At 53.9% G+C, this 21021-nt stretch overlaps 1 protein-coding gene across 1 annotated transcript; it reads left to right on the top strand.

Moving 5' to 3' along the window:
• The first annotated feature begins 12 nt into the window (after positions 1–12).
• TOP3A (DNA topoisomerase III alpha) lies at positions 13–20593 on the top strand. The gene is made up of 19 exons (XM_005887285.3): positions 13–357; positions 6865–6924; positions 7975–8048; positions 8804–8879; positions 9575–9683; positions 10194–10337; positions 10439–10609; positions 10766–10866; positions 11281–11355; positions 12433–12515; positions 13036–13243; positions 14082–14267; positions 14348–14477; positions 15444–15557; positions 15640–15805; positions 16417–16557; positions 17126–17248; positions 17774–18462; positions 19484–20593. Exons 1-19 carry the CDS (start codon positions 178–180, stop codon positions 19660–19662), a joined length of 3009 nt encoding a protein of 1002 aa, XP_005887347.1. The 5' UTR covers positions 13–177; the 3' UTR covers positions 19663–20593.
• The last annotated feature ends 428 nt before the right edge of the window (positions 20594–21021 follow it).

Here is a 21021-nt window from a genome sequence, read left to right on the forward strand (position 1 = left end):
GCAGGGAAGTGAGGCGGCCGCGCAGGGCGGCCTGGGAGTTGTGGTTCACGGGGCTGTGCGACTAGCGCTGGCGGAAGCGGCTGAAAGGCGGGCGGAAGCGGGCTGTGCGCGGGATAGCGGGCCAGCTGGAGACTCCCGGTTCCCGGGGCGGGCGCTGCAGATGCGCTGGGCCCGGGGATGATCTTTCCGGCCGCCCACCGCGCTCTCCGGGGGCTGCCGCGGCCCGGTACTCGGGCCCTGACTCGCGCCGCCATGGAGGTGGCCCTGCGAGGCGTGCGGAAAATCCTTTGCGTGGCCGAGAAGAACGACGCGGCCAAGGGCATAGCCGACTTGCTGTCTGGCGGCCGCATGCGGCGGGTGAGGAGGTCCCCGGGCGGGCGGGACGGGGACGAGCGGCCTCTGCTCCCTCCGGGCGTCCCCGCCGTCGGGGCAGGGCGTCCGGGCGCCTGCTACGACCGACGGGCTAAACCCGTTTAGAAACGGAGTTAATGTCTCTAGTTTGTTTGGAGAACTTAGGTCCGCCTTGGGCGGCGGCGGGTGCCAAGCTGGTCTGAGACGCGGAACCGCCGGCCGAACTCCCCTGGCTTGCTCTGGAGCCTGCGGGGTCGTCGGTCTGGGTGCATCCGACGCGGCGACCTGCCCGAGCCCCTGTTCCGGCGGGCGAGGTGGCGATAGTGTCTGTTCTGGACCACGGGAGGCGCAGAGGAGAGAGACGGTGAAAAGGTTTGGGAAGGGGGTGACCGGAGGCCTTACAAGCTGTTCAGGAAGCTCTCAGTTACAAAAGTGGGCCCCGAAATGGTTTTCTGGACATATCTCGGCGCGCGGGTGGAAGTCCCTTCTTTCACATCTCAGGGTCCTCAGGCCTCTGCTTCTTGCCTATAGGTGGTGGGAACTGGAGCAGAGGTTGTACGGGTGCTGGCTGACAGCATCACCTTTTCCCAGAGCTGAGCGTCCTGGTGACCAGCCCCAGGCTATGCCAACTCCTAGGGCTCCAGGCTCCTTGAGATTGGCCTGTCTACACAGCTAACTTTCTGTATCCTTCGGCCTCCGTTTAAGTGTCTCTTCTTCAGGGAACCTTTTCTTCACGTTTCTTTCCCCCAGAAGGGTCAGGGTGCAGTGTGATAAACTGTCACTGTGTCCCTTTCTACTTGGAAGGCACCTCCTGGTTACAGTTCCATAATGTGCTGTGCAAGTTGCTCATCTCATCCGAGTCCCCGTCGCCTTTCCATGGACCCTCAGCTCCGAAGGAAAGAGCTGTGGCTGTTGGGTCCCCTGCTGTATCCCTCATACCCAATATGTGTGTGGAGTACAGCAGGCCCTCACTCAGCACTTCTGGGTGCACATTTGACCTCAGTCTTGAAGTTTTACCAGGCAGTGAGAACCACATAGGCTTCCCTGGTGGCTCAGACTGTAAAGCGTCTGTCTATAACGTGGGAGACCTGGGTTCAAGCCCTGGGTTGAGAAGATCCTCTGGAGAAGGAAATGGCAATCCACTCCAGTACTATTGCCTGGAAAATCCCATGGACAGAGAAGCCTGTTAGGCTAGTCTATGGGGTCGCAAAGAGTCGGACACGACTGAGCAACTACACTTTGCTCCATGTACCACATGTACAAAAGGCAACCCACTGGCTTGAAACAGCTTGGCAAGTTCTAAACTGGAAAGCTGAGAGTGTAGGGTGCTGGGGGAAGGAACAAGTGGGCATAGCAAGAGAGGATGAGAGAGCCACGTGTTTCATGGATGAGTATCAACTGTCTTGAAGGTACCATTCATCAGTGTTCACTACACCCCCAGTTTTGTCCTCTATTTAGTTCCAGGTTTTATCACACCAAGAGGAAATGCCGTAGCCATTAAGCAGTCACCCTCCTTTCCCCACTCTTCCCAGCCGCTGGGAGCCACTAATTTGCCTTGTGTCCCCAAAGATGTGTCCTGGATATGTCATACGAAGAGATTCATGTGATATGTGGCCTTTTGTGTCAGTCTTCTTTTACTTAGCATTTTTGGAAGCTTCACGTTATAGCGTGTGTTAGCACCGCAGCTGAATAATATCCCGTTGTATAGACAGATCGTATTTTGTTTATCCTTTCATCAGTTGGTGGGCATTTGGGTTGGTTCCACCTTTTGGCTGTTGGGAATAGAGCTGCTGTAAACGTTCGCTTACACGCAAGTTTTCATTTGAATACCCATTTTCAGTTCTTTGAGGTAAATTCCTAGGAGTGGTATTGCTGGGTCATAAATTAATTCTATCTTTAACTGTTTGAGGAACTGCCAAACTATTTTCCACACTGCCTGGAACATAATATATTCTCTCCATTGATGGTCTAGTTTTTTCATATTATGTCAACACTTTTTCCTTTTTTAATTATCACTGTTCTGGATGCATTCTAAGTTGCTTCAGTTGTGTTGTGTCTGAGTCTTTGCAAGACCTTGGACCAGAGCCCTCCAGGCTCCTCTGTCCATGGGATTCTCCTGGCAAGAATACTGGGGTGGGTTGCCAGGCCCTCCTCCAGAGGTTCTTCCCAACCCAGGCATTGAACTCCTTAAGTTTCTTGCATGGGTAGGCGGGTCCTTTACCACTAGCACGACCTGGGAAGCCCAGTTATCGCCATCCTCAGTCAGTCCAGTCGCTCAGTCCGACTCTTTGCGACCCCATGGACTGCAGCGCGCCAGGCCTCCCTGTCCATCACCAACTCCCAGAGTTTACTCAAACTCATGTCCGTTGAGTCGGTGATGCCATCCAACCATCTCATCCTCTGTCATCCCCTTCTCCTCCCACCTTCAATCTTTCCCAGCATCACGGTCTTTTTAAGTGAGTCAGTTCTTTGAATCAGATGGCCAAAGGATTGGAGTTTCAGCTTCAGCATCAGTCCTTCCAATGAATATTCAGGACTGATTTTCTTTAGGATGGACTGGTTGGATCTCCTTGCTGTTCAAGGGACTCACAAGAGTCTTTTCCAACACCATAGTTCAAAAGCATCAATTCTTCAGTACTCAGCTTTCTTTATAGTCAAACTCTCAGTCTGTACATGACTGCTGGAAAAACAATAGTTTTGACTAGACGGACCTTTGTTGGCAAAGTAATGTCTCTACTTTTTAATATGCTGTCTAGGTTGGCCATAACTTTTCTTCCAAGGAGCAAGCATCTTTTAATTTCATGGCTGTAGTCATCTTCAGTGTGATTTTGGAGCCCCCCCAAAAAATAAAGTTTGTCACTGTTTCCCCATCTATTTGCCAGGAAGTGATGGGACCAGATGCCATGATCTTAGTTTTCTGAATGTTGAGTTTTAAGCCAACTTTTTCACTCTCCTATTTCACATTTATCAAGAGGCTCTTTAGTTCTTCTTTGCTTTTTGCCATAAAGGTGGTGTCATCTCCATATCTGAGGTTATTGATATTTCTCCTGGCAATTGATTCCAGCTTGTGCTTCATCCAGTCCAGCATTTCTCATGATGTACTCTGCATATAAGTTAAATAAGCAGGGTGAGAATATACAGCCTTGACGTACTCCTTTCCCGATTTGGAACCAGTCTGTTGTTCCATGTCCAGTTCTAACTGTTGCTTCTTGACCTGCATACAGATTTCTCAGGAAGCAGGTCAGATGGTCTGATATTCCCATCTCTTGAATTTTCCACAGTTTGTCGTGATCCACACAGTCAAAGGCTTTGGCACAGTCGAAACCACCACCATACTAGTGGGTGTGAAATACCTTGTGGTTTTAGTTTGTGCTTCCCAAGTGACTGATGACACTGAGCATCTTTTCATATGCTTGTTAGTTGCTGGGTTGCCTTTGAAGAAATGTCTGTCCATGTCTTTTGTCCAGCTTTGAATTGTCTTTTTGTTATTGAGCTGTGAGTTCTTTCTATATTCAGGATACTAGGTCCTCCTTAGATGTATGACTTGCAGATGTTCTCATCCATTCTGTGGGTTGTTTTCTCTTTTGATAGTGTTCTTTGATACAAAAAAGTTTAATTTTGATGACATCCAGTTTATCTAATTTTCCTTTTGTTGGTTATACTTTTACTATCATGTCTAAGTATGACCAATCTAGATAGCATATTCAAAAGCAGAGACATTACTTTGCCAACAAAGGTCCATCTAGTCAAGGCTATGGTTGTTCCTGTGGTCATGTATGGATGTGAGAGTTGGACTGTGAAGAAGGCTGAGCGCCGAAGAATTGATGCTTTTGAACTGTGGTGTTGGAGAAGACTCTTGAGAGTCCCTTGGACTGCAAGGAGATCCACCCAGTTCATTCTGAAGGAGATCAGCCCTGGGTGTTCTTTGGAAGGAATGTTGCTGAAGCTGAAACTCCAGTACTTTGGCCACCTCATACAAAGAGTTGACTCACTGGAAAAGACTCTGATGCTGGGAGGGATTGGGGGCAGGAGGAGAAGGGGACGACAGAGGATGAGAAGGCTGGATGGCATCATTGACTCGATGGACGTGAGTCTGGGTGAATTCCGGGAGTTTGTGATGGACAGGGAGGCCTGGCGTGCTGCAATTCATGGGGTCGCAAAGAGTCAGACACGACTGAGCAACTGAACTGAACTGAAGAAACCATTGGCAAACCGAAAGAGTTTTAGCTCTTATATTCAGGTCATTGATCCATTTTGGGTTAATTTTTCTGTGTGATGTTAAGTAACCTGTTTTGTGAAGTCTTTCCTCAGGCTCCTCTCCATCTATTTTCATCTCTGTTTCCAGATGCATTTTTCACAGCTCTTGATGCTGGGATCTCTGTCATGGGTCACGTTCCAGCTGCTTGTCCCTCTCTCCCATGAATGTCACTCTCTAAGACAGAGATGGGTCTGTTCACTTATTTAGCCCTCACACAGGGGTTGCTTCCCATGACATAATCCCTGCCTTTCAGGGACGTAAATTCTGAAGGAGGAGCCCAGACATCCACACGCAGAGCTCAGAATCAGGGGATGGCCTTTGCAGCTTAGTAGTAGAAAAGAATGGAAGTAACAAGTAATGGCACCAGGGGGTAAAATCAAGTCGTAGTTATGATAGGTAATTATTATTATTTTTTTTTTATGATAGGTAATTAGATACTCATCATGGAAAAGACTTGTATGTAGAAACATATATATGTTTGAGAGAAGTTCACTATTAAGATAAAACCTTTTTTCTCCTGAATAGTAGTACTTAAACGGTAGTAACTACTGAAGATAGTTCAGAGAACATAAATGTGTATAAGCAGAGCAGTCCCACTTGGACAGTGACCACTGATAGTAACTCATAGATCTTTGAGGATTTATATTCAGAAGAAGTCTTGTAAATTCAGTGGCAGCAACGTTATCACTTCCTGTAGAGTGCTTAGAACAGGGACTGCTCTGGCGTCTGGAGGGGAGTTTGTTTGTTTTCTCTAATTTTGACGGCATGGATGACTCTGCAGAGAGATCACTGAAGCCACCTTCTTGGTCTGTATACACAGTTTTCTTCTTTCTCTAGGCTCCAGAACTCTGCTGGAATTTAAGCAGCCCACTCCTGAGCACCTTACCCAGTCAATGGAATCATGCATAATTGAGTGCTGTCCTCAGCTGGGAACTTAGGGGGAGTCGGTCAGGGGCAAGTTTGAAATGCCAGGAAAACGTTTTGGTTCCTCAGGACAGTCCACTGGCGGAGACTGCCTGGGAGAGCTTTGCCCTGGGGTGCACACATCTTATTAGACAGGTCATCCCCCGGAAGAGGATTAGAACACAGTTTCAAGACTGTTCCCAGGAAAGTGGGGACCATGGACACACACCACGGGGGCTGGGCTGGGGCCAGGCTGTTGGCTGGACTCAGCCTGTGGCAGCCAGAGAGTCTGGGCCTTGGTACGTATCAGAGCCCAAGCAGGAGTTTGTCTGAGAAGCTTTGATGCGTTCTTAGAAAGAGGTAGAAATGCTGCTGATTCAACTGTTTCTCTTCTCTGGACTAAAAGGGCTTAAGCAGCAGTTGCAGTTTGTAGGAAATGGCAACCCACTCCACTATTCTTGACTGGAGAATCTCAGGGACAGAGGAGCCTGGTGGGCTGCTGTCTGTGGGGTTGCACAGAGTTGGACATGACTGAAGCGACTTAGCAGCAGCAGCGGCACTAGACCCAGTGAACTGGTGTATCAGATATGAAAATAAATTCCCACTTTAAGTTTGCCATTGTGGCTTGAAGGGATCTGCACTCATTGTTCCCCACAGAAAATTTGTGTGAGGCTGGGGGAGAATGTTCTGGACACAATCCTCCTTGGTGCTTGCAGGTTCCCAGAGTCCCACTTTGCTTGTGTCTTGTCTTATGTGCTGTGTTGGTGTGAAACTCACACATGTAGTTACTTTTAACACCTTTTTGAAGGCTGGGATCTTCTCTGAGAGGGTCTCATTCACAGAAAAGTATAGCTAAGGAGGCAGGTGTAGGCTGGTTCCCAGGCCTGACTGGGACTCACAGCTTCACTGGATTTCAAAGCCAGAGAGAGGGACCTTACAGATGACTTTACTCAGAATAAAGTGAGGTTCAGAAAGGTGAATGACTTGCCCATGGTCCTGTTTATTGGTGCAGTTGTATGGCTGGGAAGTAGAGATATGTGTGAAGAACTGAGAACTGGTGACACACGTCGTAATCCTGTCTGAAGTAATTGTCACGTGATCTTGGACAAGTCCAGTCTCACCTGTAGAAACATGTCCGCTGACCTCAGTGGACATGACCAGGTCCCTGCTTTTCCCTGAGTGTGGAGGGGCCACTTCACAAATGGGCCTAGTGATCTCGCCTCGTATTTAGCTGTAGGAAGTTCTGTTGCATTTGTAATATTCTGCAGGAGTTTGCTTGATCCTTATGTGAGGACTCAGTTTGTCTTTTATGTGCTTTATATATTTTTTTCTATTTTTATTTCACTTTCTAGAGGGAAGGACTTTCAAGATTCAACAAGATCTATGAGTTTGATTATCATCTGTGTGGCCAGGTAGGTGCTGCAGGGCTTCTATCCTGTGGCTGAAGGATGCTTTTGGATCCACCTGCCATCTTGCTGTACATTCCTTGGGGTGTTAGTGATGGCTAAAGAGAGAGCTTGTGTTTTAGAATTAATCAAGGAGAATTAGCCTGACCATTGTAGACAATACAATGTCTTTTAAGAAAAACTGTTTCTATGACCTGAAGATCACTGGTGACAGGTTATCATTTTATAATTCATAAGGAAGTCTATTTTTTATAAAACATGGTCCCAATGTAGCTGTCTATGACAAGAGACAAGCTAGTATACTGTAGTTTAAATATAAAAGGCATCATGGAGCCAGAATTAGAATGGTATTAATATTACTGTGGCTTTGGCTTTGAAGAGGTGTATTTGTTTATTTCTTTTCAGTCTTCTGGTTTGGGGAGGTTGTGTGTGTTTAGCTTTGCAGCAGAGCTAAGATGAGGGTACAGAGGTTTCCCACACACACACCCTGCCTCAACACAGCCCCCCAGCAACCCCCTCGGATGGCACCTTTGTTACAGTTGACGGGATACACGAGATCATCTATACCTGGAGTCCCAAGTTGACATTAGGGTTCACCCCACTCTTGTGCATTCTGTGGGTTTGCGTGAATGTGTACCTGTACCCACTATTAGGACCCCATGCAGAGTATTCTCACTGCCGCCAAAGCCCCTGTGCTCTGCCCATTCATCCTCCCTTCCCCCCAGCCCCCTGAGAACCACTTTTTTTCTCTTTGATAGAAGTTATAAAAGTTCCCTACTTTGACTTGGCAAAATCTAATTGCTAAAAGGCTGATGTAAAGTGGATAACCAACAAAGACCTATTGTGTATCACGTGGCACTCTACCCAGTGTTATGTGCCAGCCTGGATGGGATGGGGGTTTGGGGGGGAAATGGATACACGTCTGTGTGTGGCTGAGTCCCTTCCCCGTTCACCGGAACTGTCACAACATTGTTAAATTGGCTGTACCCCAATACAAAATAAAAAGTTTGACGTTTAAAGAAAAACAAGGCTAACGTGAATTTTGTCCTCATTCAGAATGTCACCATGGTAATGACCTCAGTCTCAGGACACTTGCTGGCCCATGATTTCCGGATGCAGTTTCGCAAATGGTCAGTTCAATCCCTGGGGGCAGAACATTCTGATTATTACAGTGACCTGTAAAGTATCACGGGAAGTCTGAGGCATGTCAGTGTTAGGTAACTTACAGCAGTAAGATAACTGAGTCCATTCGGCTCCTGTAGCAAAACACAGTCAGTGGGTGTCTTGTGCAGGACAGAAACACATTTCTCCCACTTACAGAGGCCAGAGGTCGGAGCGCTAGATGGTCTTGAGAGCCGGCCAGGGCCCCTTATAAGAGCTCAAATGGCCTCCAGGAGGCCCTACCTTCGGGCACCATCCCACAGTTGTTGGGATTCCAGCCTGTGAATCTAGGAAGACACAAACCGCAGATACCATGGCAGTGACCTAGGATTAACTTGTTTGCTGTGAATTTTCACCACATGCTTAGAATAAATACACGCTTTCAGGTGTGTTCCCCAAAATACCCAGACCCCTGACCAAGCAGGGATTGAACCAGGGTTGTACAGTGAAAATGCCAAGTCCTAGCCACTGGACAACTAGGGAACTCCCCACCCAGACCTTGGGTTGCGTTTACCCTGTTGCAGATATACAGGAAAGGGCTCCAGAATTTCTTCTCAGCAGCTCCTGTTAATCCCCAGGGGAAGTGCCTCTCCGAAGGTCACAGTCTCACTCATGTCCTCTGGCTTTTTCTCGGGGCCTGTGTCTGGCGGGAACGCACCACCAGGGCACTGGGATGGCTTTCTCCCTCCTGCGCTGAGTTAGGATTTTGTGTTTTCCTTTCCAGGCAGAGCTGCAATCCTCTTGTCCTGTTTGAAGCAGAAATTGAAAAGTACTGCCCAGAGAATTTTGTAGACATCAAGGTAGGATCTTGGGAGACGCGTGGCCCTGCAGTTGAACAACCACCACGTAATTAAATGGAGAGGTTTCTATATGTTTTGATGGCTTTAGAACTGAGGTTTTCCACTAAACAAGGCACCATGGTTTAAAACATTCCCATCCTTTCTGTAGAGGTGAGGCCACTTCGGCTAAGTGGCTGAGGGCCCGGGTGAGCGTTTGTGTGGACTGTGGCCACCTGAGGAGATCTTGGGGGTGAGCGTGCTTCTGTCAGAGCAGCTCCTGCTCCCCGCACTGGAGGGAGAATGCAGGCCCTGAGTGGCCATCTGGCCCTGAACTCTGCTTTCTCAGGCTGTTGGGGCACCTGTCCTTGGTTCACTCCCGACTGGGGGCCCTTCTTGGGATGAATCTCAATTCAGGGTTGATTTTTTTTTTTTTAACCCAGGACATGGTCAGAACTCCTAGAGCTGAAAGTGTGTGTTAGAGCCAAGTTTCTGGGCTCCTCACGTGGGTGTCATGGTATAAACCCTGTCTTCTAGGAGCTCCCAGGCAGGCTGGCTGCTCTGGTGACCTAGCCTCCTCAGTGCCCCGGTGGGGACAGGCCTCACCGAGCTGGCATCTCAAGGAGCCTCGCCAGCAGTGGGCAGGTCCAGTGCAGAGCTGTCGGGCGATCGCTCCGCAGGGCCTGCTCTTACCCTCTTATCCCAACTGGGCGTTTCAGAAAACTCTGGAGCGAGAGGCCCAGCAATGCCAGGCCCTGGTGATTTGGACCGACTGCGACAGAGAGGGTGAAAACATTGGGTTTGAGGTCATCCACGTGTGCAAGGCCGGTGAGTATCTGAGGCCACAGTGGGTGGTGCTCAGCCCAGGTCCCCCTGCCAGACTCACCAGGCGTGTGTCAGGGCTTGGCCCCCATAGCCCAGGGCTTGTTGCCTGTTTGGCCCAGGCTGTACGATACCTGGACATTAAATAACCATTGACATCCGCTGAATGATTTCAGGTAAGTGAGAGGGTGACTTGAAGGCCACTGTTGGGCTTCAGAGAGTGGGGGTGCTTTTCCCTAGGCCCAAGGCCCAAGACAGCAAGGGACGTGGGCATTCTCGCGAGGCTCACCAGGCTTCTTCAGCTGGTTGCTGAGATGCATTCAGCCCCTGTTTCTGACAGCTCTCAGCCTGGCCACCACAAGGCTTCCCTCTTAGGCAGCACATGGCTAATTTAACTGAACCAGTGAAGTTGGACACCATAGCCTCTTGGACTGGTTCACCCCCTCAGGGTTCAGGGTGGTTTGGGAGCAGCGAGCCCGTGTGACCAGCCTGCCCCGTGCCCCCTCTGTTGCGCAGTGAAGCCCAGCCTGCAGGTGCTGCGAGCCCGTTTCTCTGAGATCACCACCCGCGCTGTCCGGACGGCATGTGAAAACCTTACGGAGCCCGACCAGAGAGTGAGCGACGCCGTGGATGTGAGGCAGGAGTTGGACCTGCGGATCGGTGAGGAGGGGGCTATGGGAGTGGGGGACTGGGGCTTGGGCGCGCATCCAGCCGTGACCTTGCCATCTGTGGTGTCTACTTCTGTCCATCCTCTCTGCCAGGGGCGGCCTTCACCAGGTTCCAGACGCTGCGGCTGCAGAAGATCTTCCCCGAGGTGCTGGCAGAGCAGCTTATCAGCTACGGCAGCTGCCAGTTCCCCACCCTGGGGTTCGTGGTGGAGAGGTTCAAAGCCATTCAGGCATTTGTGCCGGAAGTCTTCCACAAGATCCGAGGTGTGGGCCGGGGCCTGTAGGGCAGCCCGGGTACTGGTCCAGGGGGTGGTTTGTGCCTCGCCGTCTTCGCCCCTTTGTCATGTGTCTGAGGTGGCTCTTGCTGTCCCTGTGATGGGCCTCTCTCTCCGAGTCATGGCCTTCCTGTGTCTCCGACAGTGACTCATGACCACAGGGACGGCGTGGTAGAGTTCAGCTGGAAAAGGCATCGTCTCTTCAATCACACGGCATGTCTCGTCCTCTACCAGATGTGCATGGAGGTGAGAAGGTCTGAGAAGGTCTAGGAAGGTGGTGATTTGGGAAGACTGTCCTGGGACTTCCCAAGCTGCTCCTCTCTGTCCTGTGTCCCACGGGACTGCAGTTTTCAGCATGCATCTCAGGACATCAGCTTTTGGCACCAGTAAGACCCCATGAAAACAGTTTTGACTGTGGAAGGAAAGACTTGTAGAACTTTCAGGTGAAACCAGGAATGTTAATAAATGTGTAGCTGGAATCTGTCCCAAAACAGTGCACTCTCGCCAGAGGCAGATAAGGACCCGCTAGGCCAGCCAGGAACCACAGATCCTGGAGCTGGAAGCTGGGGAACTGGGTAGAAGCAGGTGCTCTGCAGGCCCTGAGAACTGGGGAAGATGCTTGGCCGGCCACGGTGACCTCAGCTTTCCCTATCTTCCCAGGATCCCAGGGCGACGGTGGTAGAGGTCAGGTCCAAAGCCAAGAGCAAGTGGAGGCCTCAAGCTCTGGACACTGTGGTACGTTCTGGATGGAAGTTGGTGGGGGGCGTTGTGCCAGCCCCAAGGAGCCCTGGCGTCCGTGGGGGGCACCAGCTTCTGCTGCAGAATGTGCCCAGGGGCATCTGTCTTCCTGGTGCCACGCAGGAAGGAAAACAGACCCCAGAGCAGGACGTGCTCGAGCAGCTAATAAACGTGTCGTAACTGCTCTGTGCGGGGCGTGGGGAACGAGCAGGGAGAAGTCACCGAAGCGTCCCAGCCTTGGGTGGTTGCTGCTGCGGTTTTGGTGTTGTCCTCTGTTTTCCCTGTCTTTTTTAACAGCATTGTTATTGGAATAGCTAGTTTTTTCCATCAAAGTGGAAAAGCATTTTCTTTGTTTCTGCATAATCTGTGTAAACCTCATTTTGCATACCCACTTTATGAACCTGCCCCCAAATAGGGCGTCTCAAATTTTGTGACCCCAGGAAAAGCCACCTAGCAGGACACCTTAGGGTGCCGCTTCCCAGCCCCCACTCTTCAGGAGAGTTCAGGGTGTGTTCACTCTGAAGGTGGAGCCTGTGGGACAGCAGGGGCAGCACGGGTTACAGGCTGTGTGCAGTGGCCCTACGTGCGTCATCCCTTGCTGGTTGACGTGCTCAGATATGTAGCCAGCAGCATTTTCAGAGGGCCCCCCCCACCAAAGGAAGGGATAGCTGGTGACCCCCTGAATGCCTGCATGGATGTTTGTCACCATCGGAGGCCCCGAGGTCTGGATGGTGTCCCCAGAGTGCAGGTTTCAGACTGTGGCAGTGGAATAAGTCCTTTAGCCCGTTGTTAGAAACGCAGTTCCTGGCCCCGCCCCTGTCCAGCCCTCCTCGTCAGATCCCTTAGTGCCTGTGCCCAGGAGTGTGTCCACTCCTGTCCCCACTCATTCTGGCTTCTGCACTCAGAGTCCGACAACCCCTGGGCTGTGGCCTGACTGTCTGACGGGCCTGGAGTCCTTCCCCAGCACAGCCTTTTACACGTGTGTGACACAGCCAGGGTGATGGCCGAGGGGTGCTGAAGAAGAGGGTGTGGATGTTGTGTTCTCTGACCCGTGCTCTGTCACACATCTGACAGGAGCTGGAGAAGCTGGCATCTCGGAAGTTGAGGATAAATGCTAAAGAAACCATGAGGATTGCAGAAAAGCTCTACACCCAAGGGTAAGCCTGAGTCCTCATTTGGGAAGAGAGTTTGATGCGTCTAAGTCAGGGTGAAGCATCTTAGAACTTGAGCTCGTGGGGAAACCAGACTGTCTAGATGTCACCAGCTCTCCATGGAGAGACTTTGGCCTTGTCTTCTTTTAGAATGGAAAGGGCACGTCAGAGTCACTTTCAACCTAAAATAAGATCCCACAGAGTACGTCCAGATCCCACTGTTGACCTCTCATAGACGGGGCGCGGGAACCCTGCAGGGCAGGCAGCACATGTGGCACTTGTGTGCCTGTGGGAGGGCGGGGCTAGGGTGGGCGGCCTGGAACCGGCTCTGACCCCTCGGAGTGACCCACAGGAGTGCCTGCTGCTCCTCCCCTTGGGGTCTCGTCTCGGGACTTCCCCACGGTTGGGCACCGCAACGTCTTGGATCAGATGGGCTGCTACTGGGGTCACCAGTGTTCTTGGGTCAGTTCAGTCGTTTCTCGACCACCTCAGCCGTTTTTCATTGTGTGTGTTTGGCCTTGTCTAGGTACATCAGCTATCCTCGAACTGAAACGAACATTTTCCCCAAAGACCTAGACCTGGCGGCACTGGTGGAGCAACAGACCCCGGATCCACGCTGGGGGGCCTTTGCTCGAAACATTCTAGAGCGCGGTGGCCCCACCCCACGCAATGGGAATAAGTCTGACCAAGCGCACCCTCCCATCCACCCCACCAAATACACTGACAGCCTGCAGGTGGGTATTCCTGGCCATGCTGCCTCGGGACCACGAGGAGGTCAGGGCTCAGGCCTAGGTTGAATCTGCTCTGTGGGATCTGACTTCAGGAACAGCGTGACTGAAAATTTCTCTTCCATTGCGGGGAAGAGATGTCATATCAACACTCTCCTCCCACAGTCTGTGCCTGGCTTCACTGAGGGGTCCCACAGGCCATCCAGGCCCCGCACCATGCTGTCCCCTCCCTCCACTGCTTCCCTGACCCTCCCGCAGACCAAGCGGCCCTTCGCTGAGCCCTTACACAGCCCCCACCTTCTCCCCCTGAGACTGGGCTGGTCGTGCAGCATGACATCTGATGGTTGTGTGCATGTGCTAGATTTGCTGGGCTTGGCTTTGAAGGATTGTATTCGACAGGCGTTTGCACCGTGGCTGTGTGTGTGGATGTCACATCTCCCTTGCACATGTTCTTAGAGGAGGATTTGGGATCTGAGTGTGAACGTCTTACAGGCTCCTGCCAGGGGGCCTCACTGTGTCTCTAGTAACTGAAAGGGCAGAGGTTACCGTTACCCTGTGTTTGTGGTAGGTCTGGGGTTGCCTGAGTGTCTTCACGCCGCATGTCCTGCATACACGGGCCCTCTTGGAAACTTGCTTTCACCTTTTTCCTGCTCAGACAGGCTTTACGTCAGAGGAGTTGCTTTCCAGTCTTGAGGGAAGGGGACTCCACTTGTGAAGTTTATGGGCCTGAACCCACAAGCAGCATGGATTTGCCTGCCCTGCACACGGGTGTGGAGCTCTGGGCTGGGAGGCAGCACTGGCCAGACAGTGTCTGGAGGCGCTTGGGTTCCTCTTCTGCCCTCAGGGGGATGAGCAGCGACTGTACGAGCTCATCGTCCGCCACTTCCTGGCCTGCTGCTCGCAGGATGCCCAGGGCCAGGAGACCACTGTGGAGATCGACATCGCGCAGGAGCGCTTCGTGGCCCACGGCCTCATGATCCTGGCCCGGAACTATCTGGACGTGTACCCGTATGATCGCTGGAGTGACAAGGTGACGCGTCTGGGCGGGGGACCGTCCTTTTCCTGGCTCAGGGACCAGGTGGGCTGACCATTGCGTCTCTGCCTCTGTAGACCCTCCCTGTCTACGAGCAAGGCACCTGCTTTCAGCCCAGCACTGTGGAGATGGTGGACGGGGAGACCAGTCCCCCCCAGCTGCTCACCGAGGCTGACCTCATTGCCCTCATGGAGAAGCACGGCATTGGTCAGTAGCTGGTTGTCATAGTAACTGGTACTCCTTAGCTGAAGTGAGGCTGTCTTCTCCGTACTTCATAGCTGAAGGGCGGCTCAGGAGCAGTGAAGAGCTTGCCTCAGGGCACAGAGTGTGTGAGCCGTGAGCCCCTGGGTCCAGGTGACGCCACAGTCGGCGCCCTTGGCCGCGGCCCTGTGCGTCCGCAGGTGGACACAGGCGCTCCCCATCACTCAGGCTCACCTGGGCCACGCTGACCAGCGTTCTTGGCCCTCACAGGGATTTGTTGGTTTTTGTTGTATATTTAGCAAGGTACCAACATTTAAAACTGTGAAGACCCACGTAAAAATAGGTACCTTCCTCTTCAGGAGCATCAGGGTTTGGCGGCTTGGCAGCCGAGAGTGGCGGTTGTTTTCTGGCAGTCACGCTTGGCTTTGTTCACCTGCTCAGCACGTGCAGGGCCCCCATGCGATCTGAGTCTGCCTCTCGGGTTCTTCATGGATGACCATGTGCTTAGCTTCTGATAAAGTATTTCCCATAGTTGTTTAAAAATCAGATTTTTTTTTTTTCTTAAAGAAACTGGGCCAGAATACTTTTTCCCATTAGTCCTGTGGCCCAGGCTTTACAGGTGGGTTCCTTGTGACTGACCTGCTGCCCCTCAGTTTTCACCACAGCTCTAAGGGCAGCTGAGTCCAGGGCGACCAGCGCCACAAGGGTGGGAGTATAGGGAGAGGGTGGAGCAGGGCAGAGCCCCAGCCCTCACTGCAGAGGGAGGTGGGGGGAGGAGCTTACAGGGGATTTACAGCGGGATGTGACTGCTGGAGTGAGTGGGTGTGAAGGAGAGGTGAGGTTGCTGCCGAGGCTTCTGCACGGCTGGCTCTGAGTGGAGTTGTGTCCCCTGGAGTAGGAAGTCCAGGCAGAGGAAGGGGCCTGTGGGGCTGGGGGCTAAGGATGAGCCTGAGTGACAGGAATGGCCTGCAGGTACGGACGCCACGCACGCTGAGCACATCGAGACCATCAAGGCCCGGATGTACGTCGGGCTCACGCCAGATAAGCGCTTTCTCCCTGGGCACCTGGGCATGGGGCTCGTGGAAGGTGAGGAGCTGGGGGCTTTGGGGGTGATGGTCACGAAGCCCCACAGTGTATCCAGGCCACACGACGCTACTCTTGTCCACAGGCTATGACTCCATGGGCTACGAGATGTCCAAGCCTGATCTGCGGGCCGAGCTGGAGGCTGACCTGAAGCTCATCTGCGAGGGAAAGAAGGACAAGCTGGTGGTCCTGCATCAGCAGGTGCAGAAGTACAAGCAGGTGTTCATCGAAGCCGTGGCCAAAGCCAGGAAGTGAGTGCTGGGCGGCCCGCTGGGCCCTGGGGATGGCCGCTCCGTGCACTGTGGCCTTGCCAGGCACTCACCCCACCTGCAGTTTCCCTTCTCTCCATCCGTTTGTTTGGCTCCTCACACCAGAGCCTTGTCAGCCTGGCAGCCACAGCCAGGAGGGTCTGGTCCAGTCGTTCTGGGCTTTAGATATGCCATCTCCATCCCATCCTGAGTTAGCAGGTGGTGGTTTGCCTGTGGGTGCACCAAGTGTGGGCGTGTGCCCCGTTTTCTTGGGCCTTCGGGGGTGCCCGTGGCCAGTAGCGTGTCTATGTATTCTGTTGGAAATAACACATTTTTTTACTCCATGCCAATTTTGAAAAGAAATGCACGAGCCATTTAGACTTGATTCCAGACCATCTGGAGTGTGTGCATGGCCTAAGGTCTGCTTGCTGTGGGGCAGGTGGTGAGGCAGGGGCACCTGCCTGCAGCTGGATCACTCCCAGGAGCGGCCACCTCGGGAGCGGCCACCTCGGGAGCAGGCCACGTGGCCCCCATGGCCCCGTTTGTGGGAGAATGCTGTGTGAGTCACACGTGCATGATGGGCGCCTGACTTGAAATGCTCTCCGTTTCCTCAGGTTGGATGAGGCCTTGTCCCAGTACTTCGGGGCGGCTACAGAGGTAGCCCCACAGGACGCCCTCCCGGCTGTGCCCGAGCCCATCAGGAAGTGTCCTCAGTGCAGCCGGGACATGGTTCTTAAGACCAGGAAGAGTGGCGGGTCAGTGTCTGGCTATGCCTCACCCTACCCCCGCCCCTGAGGCCCAGTACTGTCATGCAGGCCCATCCTCTGGTTCTGTGTCCTATTTAAAAGCCCAGACTGGGTGCTGGTGCTGAAATGGTGGCCTTGGGTGTGAGGCCTCGTGGGAATTGAGGGCTGGTGGAGGCAGGGCTTGTCCCCTGGGGATGGACGATGCTCCATGGACGGTGGCGCAGGCCTCCTGATCAGTGACCCACTGAGCCCATCTGCTCCTCACAGAGCTGCAGGAGGGTGAGGCCTGTGTTCTTTGAGGCGCGTCCAGCTGGGGGCTCGGAGGGCACCCTGGGCAGCCAGGCCCCACTTCAGTCTGGGCGCTGGTGGCGGCTTGGTGGTTTCTCATCAGGAGACAGCATCAGCAGTGATTGAGGGGGTTTCAAGGACACAAGTGCAGGCTGGGCCTCCCGTCACTTGGTGTCACGGACCATGTCTCCAGAAGCTTGAGTATCACCTGTGATCAGACATAAGTGTCCCCACCAATGGCACCGTCCCAGCGTCGGGGCCGCCCATCTGACCCGGCCTTGCTCCCCAGGTTTTACCTCGGTTGCACGGGCTTCCCTGAGTGTCGGTCGGCCGTCTGGTTCCCGGACAGCGTGCTGGAGGCCAGCAGGGATGTGAGCGTGTGCCCAGTGTGCCAGCCGCACCCAGTTTACAGGTGAGATGGACGCTCGACTGGCCCTTGGACCTTTGGTCATGTGTCAGAAATCACAAGGATCTCAGAGAACTTATGCTTATGAGGATTTACCACATTCTCAAAGTGAAAGCAGGTTTTTAAATATTTGTTAATTTGTAACAATTGCATACTAACAGGTCTTTAGGATACAATTTATTTTCAAAGCAAAAAAATGAGAACAGCTTGTGTTCCAACCTTGCCAGAATAACATCTGGGTTAACAGTAGGGCAGAGCCGCTTGCTGCTGGGCGCCATTACCAAGCCATAAGCCAAGAGGCCCTGGACCTTGCTGCAGTGGGGCCCGAGGACAGGCACTTTTCAGAGGCACCTTGGTGTGGGCGGTTGACTGGGTCCCAGAGCCCACCCCCCCAGCCCCCTCCTCCCTCTTGTGAGGTGGCTGTGCCTTGTGTGGCTTCCCTGGGGTGGGGGTCGGGGACAGCCCCCTGTGGACCCAGGAGAAGACTCTTAACCCAAGGATTGAGTGCTTTGTCATCTTCTGTTCTCACAGGTTGAAGTTCAAGTTTAAACGAGGCAGCCTGCCCCCAACCATGCCCCTAGAATTTGTCGGCTGCATCGGCGGGTGTGATGAGACCCTGAGGGAGATCCTGGCCCTCAGGTTCTCCCAGGGCGCCGCCCGAGTCAGCCAGCCTGCCAGCCAGACCTCCGGCTACCTGCAGGCTAGTCAGTCCCTGAACAGAATGGACAGTGGCCAGCAGGGCCAGCCCCGGCCGCCCGTCACCAGGCCCTCGAAGGCTTTGACCAGGACTCTGCCTCCACCCGCCGTTGAGAGTGAGAGCAACTCGGTGACCTGCAACTGTGGTCAGGAGGCCCTGCTGCTCACCGTCCGGAAGGAGGGCCCCAACCAGGGCCGCCAGTTCTACAAGTGTGGCAGTGGTGGCTGCAGCTTCTTTCTATGGGCTGACAGCGGCCACCCAGGAGCCGGGCCTCCCTCCTCAGCGTCCAGACCCCCAGGCGGCCCCCTGGAACACCCCCCAGGCTCAGGGACTCTCTTGGGCGGGTCCAGCAGGCCTGGCAGTGGTGGCAGCGGTGGCGCATCCTGCCTGTGTGGCCAGCCGGCTGTCACACGCACCGTGCAGAAGGAGGGGCCCAACCAGGGCCGCCAGTTCCACACGTGTGCCCAGCCCCGTGAGCACCAGTGCGGCTTCTTCCAGTGGGTGGACGAGAACGTGGCCCCAGGTGAGGGGTGGGGCTGCCCTCCCTACCAGGACTTCACACCCGCGGGGTCACGGGCAGCCTGCTCTGCCCCGGGCAAATGCCCGGCACTGCACAATACTCCATGTACAGCTGCTCTTGTCTCCGTCGTGCCTCCCAGACAGGGACCATGAGGCCCACACTGGCCACGTGGCCTGTTGGGATCCCCACGGTGGGGCTTGACCTGGGAGCCCCTCCTACCGTTGTGAAGCTGGCAGGGTCTGTGTCGGGGCCTGGTGTAGTAAGACGGAAGCCCTGTCCCTGACATTTGGAACCTGCCCCACGTTACACGGTTTGAGTCGGCCCCCCGCAGATGGGTGTGGGGAGAACCACTGCCCAGACAGAGGGTCAAGGTAGATGAGGTACCTGAAGGTACCTGGCCATCTTGGGACACAGCAGGTACCTGGTCATGTGTCTGAGAGAGACCAAATGGCCTTGTATGTCTGTATGTCCTTGAGCCGTTTGGTGTGGTTTCTCAGCCTGTTTACTCAGTAAGATGGGCGCCTTCTCCCTTTCTCTCATTCCTATTAACCTACAGCTGTGATCCTGACACATACGTGGCAGGTCTGCACACACAGGAAGAGCCCAGAGCCTGGGTGCAGGCCAGGGGTTGGAGACACCACTGCTCCAAGGGACCCACGTCTGCCTTGTAGGAGGCAGTCTGTCTAGGAGGCATCAGGGCTGGACCACCTCCTGCACGGCGGGCATCGGGGTCTCCTGTTGGGAGGAGGTGGTGTCTTTGGTCCTGGGTGACGGGGCAGTCCATGCTGTGAGGCTCCTGAGGGACAGGGAGGGTCCAGAGCTCAGGCTCCTCGCACGGCGTGTGGGAGCGAGTGTTGGTTACAGCCAGCGTGTCTTTGTCGCACGCGCACGCGATCGGGTGGCTGGGCTAATAGGTCCTCGTCTCTGCATGTGAGGTGACATGGGCCCCTAACCAAGGCCATGGTGGCAAGGCTCTCGGAGGGCATTCCCGTCTGCACTCAGCAACCTTCCATTCTCCCCACAGGGACCTTCGGAGGCCCCATCTGGCCAGGAAGCAGGAGAGGAACCCAGGGGCTGGAGGCCAGAAGCAAGAGGCCTCGGGCCGGCTCCTCAGACACAGGGTCTGCAGCCAAGAAACCCCGGAAGTGCAGCCTTTGCCACCAGCCTGGACATACCCGTCCCTTCTGTCCTCAGAACAGATGAGGCAGCGTCGGGCTGAGGGGGCCCCCTGCCCTTCTTCCCATCCTTATGTCTTAGGAAGCACGTTGTTTCTCAGGGTCCACCAGCAGCTCTCGGGGTTTGGCCTGTTTGTTGAGTCCGGGTCCAGATCCCTCTCTGCTGGACAGTGGCCCTGTGTGCAGGACCCAGGAACAGCTGTGTCTACGGCTGAGCAGCCACAGAGGCTGCCTTCTGTGACTCACAGGGGCTGTGCTGTCAGCGCCTTAGTGGAGATTGGCCCTGTCTGCAAGGGGCTTCCACCCACAGATGGCCTGAGAAAGGGTGGGATGCCAGGGAGAGGCTCCTGTTTGGAGGTTGTGTCTGTGGAAGGTTTTTGCCTCTTTATTAAGAAGCTGCAGCCAGGATGCCCCACAGCTCAGGTGCCTCAGTAAAGAATCCAGCCCCTTGACCCTGGCAGTGTAGCATCTGGGGAAGTTTGGCAGGATACTGGGCAGTGCTGACCTGCCTTGCCTCCCCCAGCTCCACCACTGTCCTTTGGGGCAAAGAAGAACTGGTGCAGATGCTGCCGTTTCGGCCTCCCAAGAACCATGGAGCTGAGTGGGAGTCGGTGGACTTTGCTCTGCAGCTCAGATGATAAGTAGGAGTAAGCTGAGCATGACTGAGTTGTATGGCTGCTGAAGCAGCAACCTGTTCTGGGACTCCTGGCCCCAAACCCTTCCCTCAGACCAGCCCTCACACCTGGACTGGACAGTGGGCTGCCCAGAACTGCTCCTGGAGCCTCTGGTCACTGGGTGTTGGTCTTAGCCCAGTGGCCCAGTCCACTTTGTCCCTTTGGTTTTCACCTGTGCTGACCATCTCACATAAACAGCCGCATAGTCGTGGCCCCTCTCTGCTTCCCTCTTGGCGCCCGTCTCCTGGGGTGGCCCTCACGGTCATGCAGCGGTGCCTTCTGTGATTTTCTGACTGAGCTAGTCCGCTGTGTTCACTCGTCATCAGTTGATGGACACGGGGGTGTTTCCACCGCCTGGCTGTTGGGAGCAGTATAGCTGTAAACTTCTGTGTGCAAGTTATTTGAACACCTGTATTTTTGGGGATCCACACTTAAGAGTGGGGTTGCTGGGTCAGTTAATTCTATGCACTAAGCTCTCCACAGCAGCTGCGCCATTTTACCTTCTCACCAGAGTTCCCCTTTCTCCACATCCTTGCCGACGTGCCCTTGCCCATATTGCCATCCTCATGGGCCTGAGGTGGCATCTCGTGGCTTTGACTTGCATATCCCCAGTGACCACTGCAGTTGGGCATGCTTTTCACTACTCACGTGGCCTTTCATGTTTCTTTGGAGAAATGAAAGGTCTTTTCAAGACCTTTGTCCGTTTTTCAGTG

The sequence above is a fragment of the Bos mutus genome, chromosome 19, assembly GCF_027580195.1.
Source record: "Bos mutus isolate GX-2022 chromosome 19, NWIPB_WYAK_1.1, whole genome shotgun sequence".
Classification (NCBI taxonomy): Eukaryota; Metazoa; Chordata; class Mammalia; order Artiodactyla; family Bovidae; genus Bos; species Bos mutus.

Excerpts from the sequence above, each read along its gene's own strand:
- TOP3A (XM_005887285.3), top strand. The coding sequence starts at position 178 with ATGATCTTTCCGGCCGCCCACCGCGCTCTCCGGGGGCTGCCGCGGCCC. Across the intron at positions 11,356-12,432 it reads CTCAAGCTCTGGACACTGTG|GAGCTGGAGAAGCTGGCATC; the intron begins GTACGTTCTGGA and ends CACATCTGACAG. Across the intron at positions 12,516-13,035 it reads GAAAAGCTCTACACCCAAGG|GTACATCAGCTATCCTCGAA; the intron begins GTAAGCCTGAGT and ends GGCCTTGTCTAG.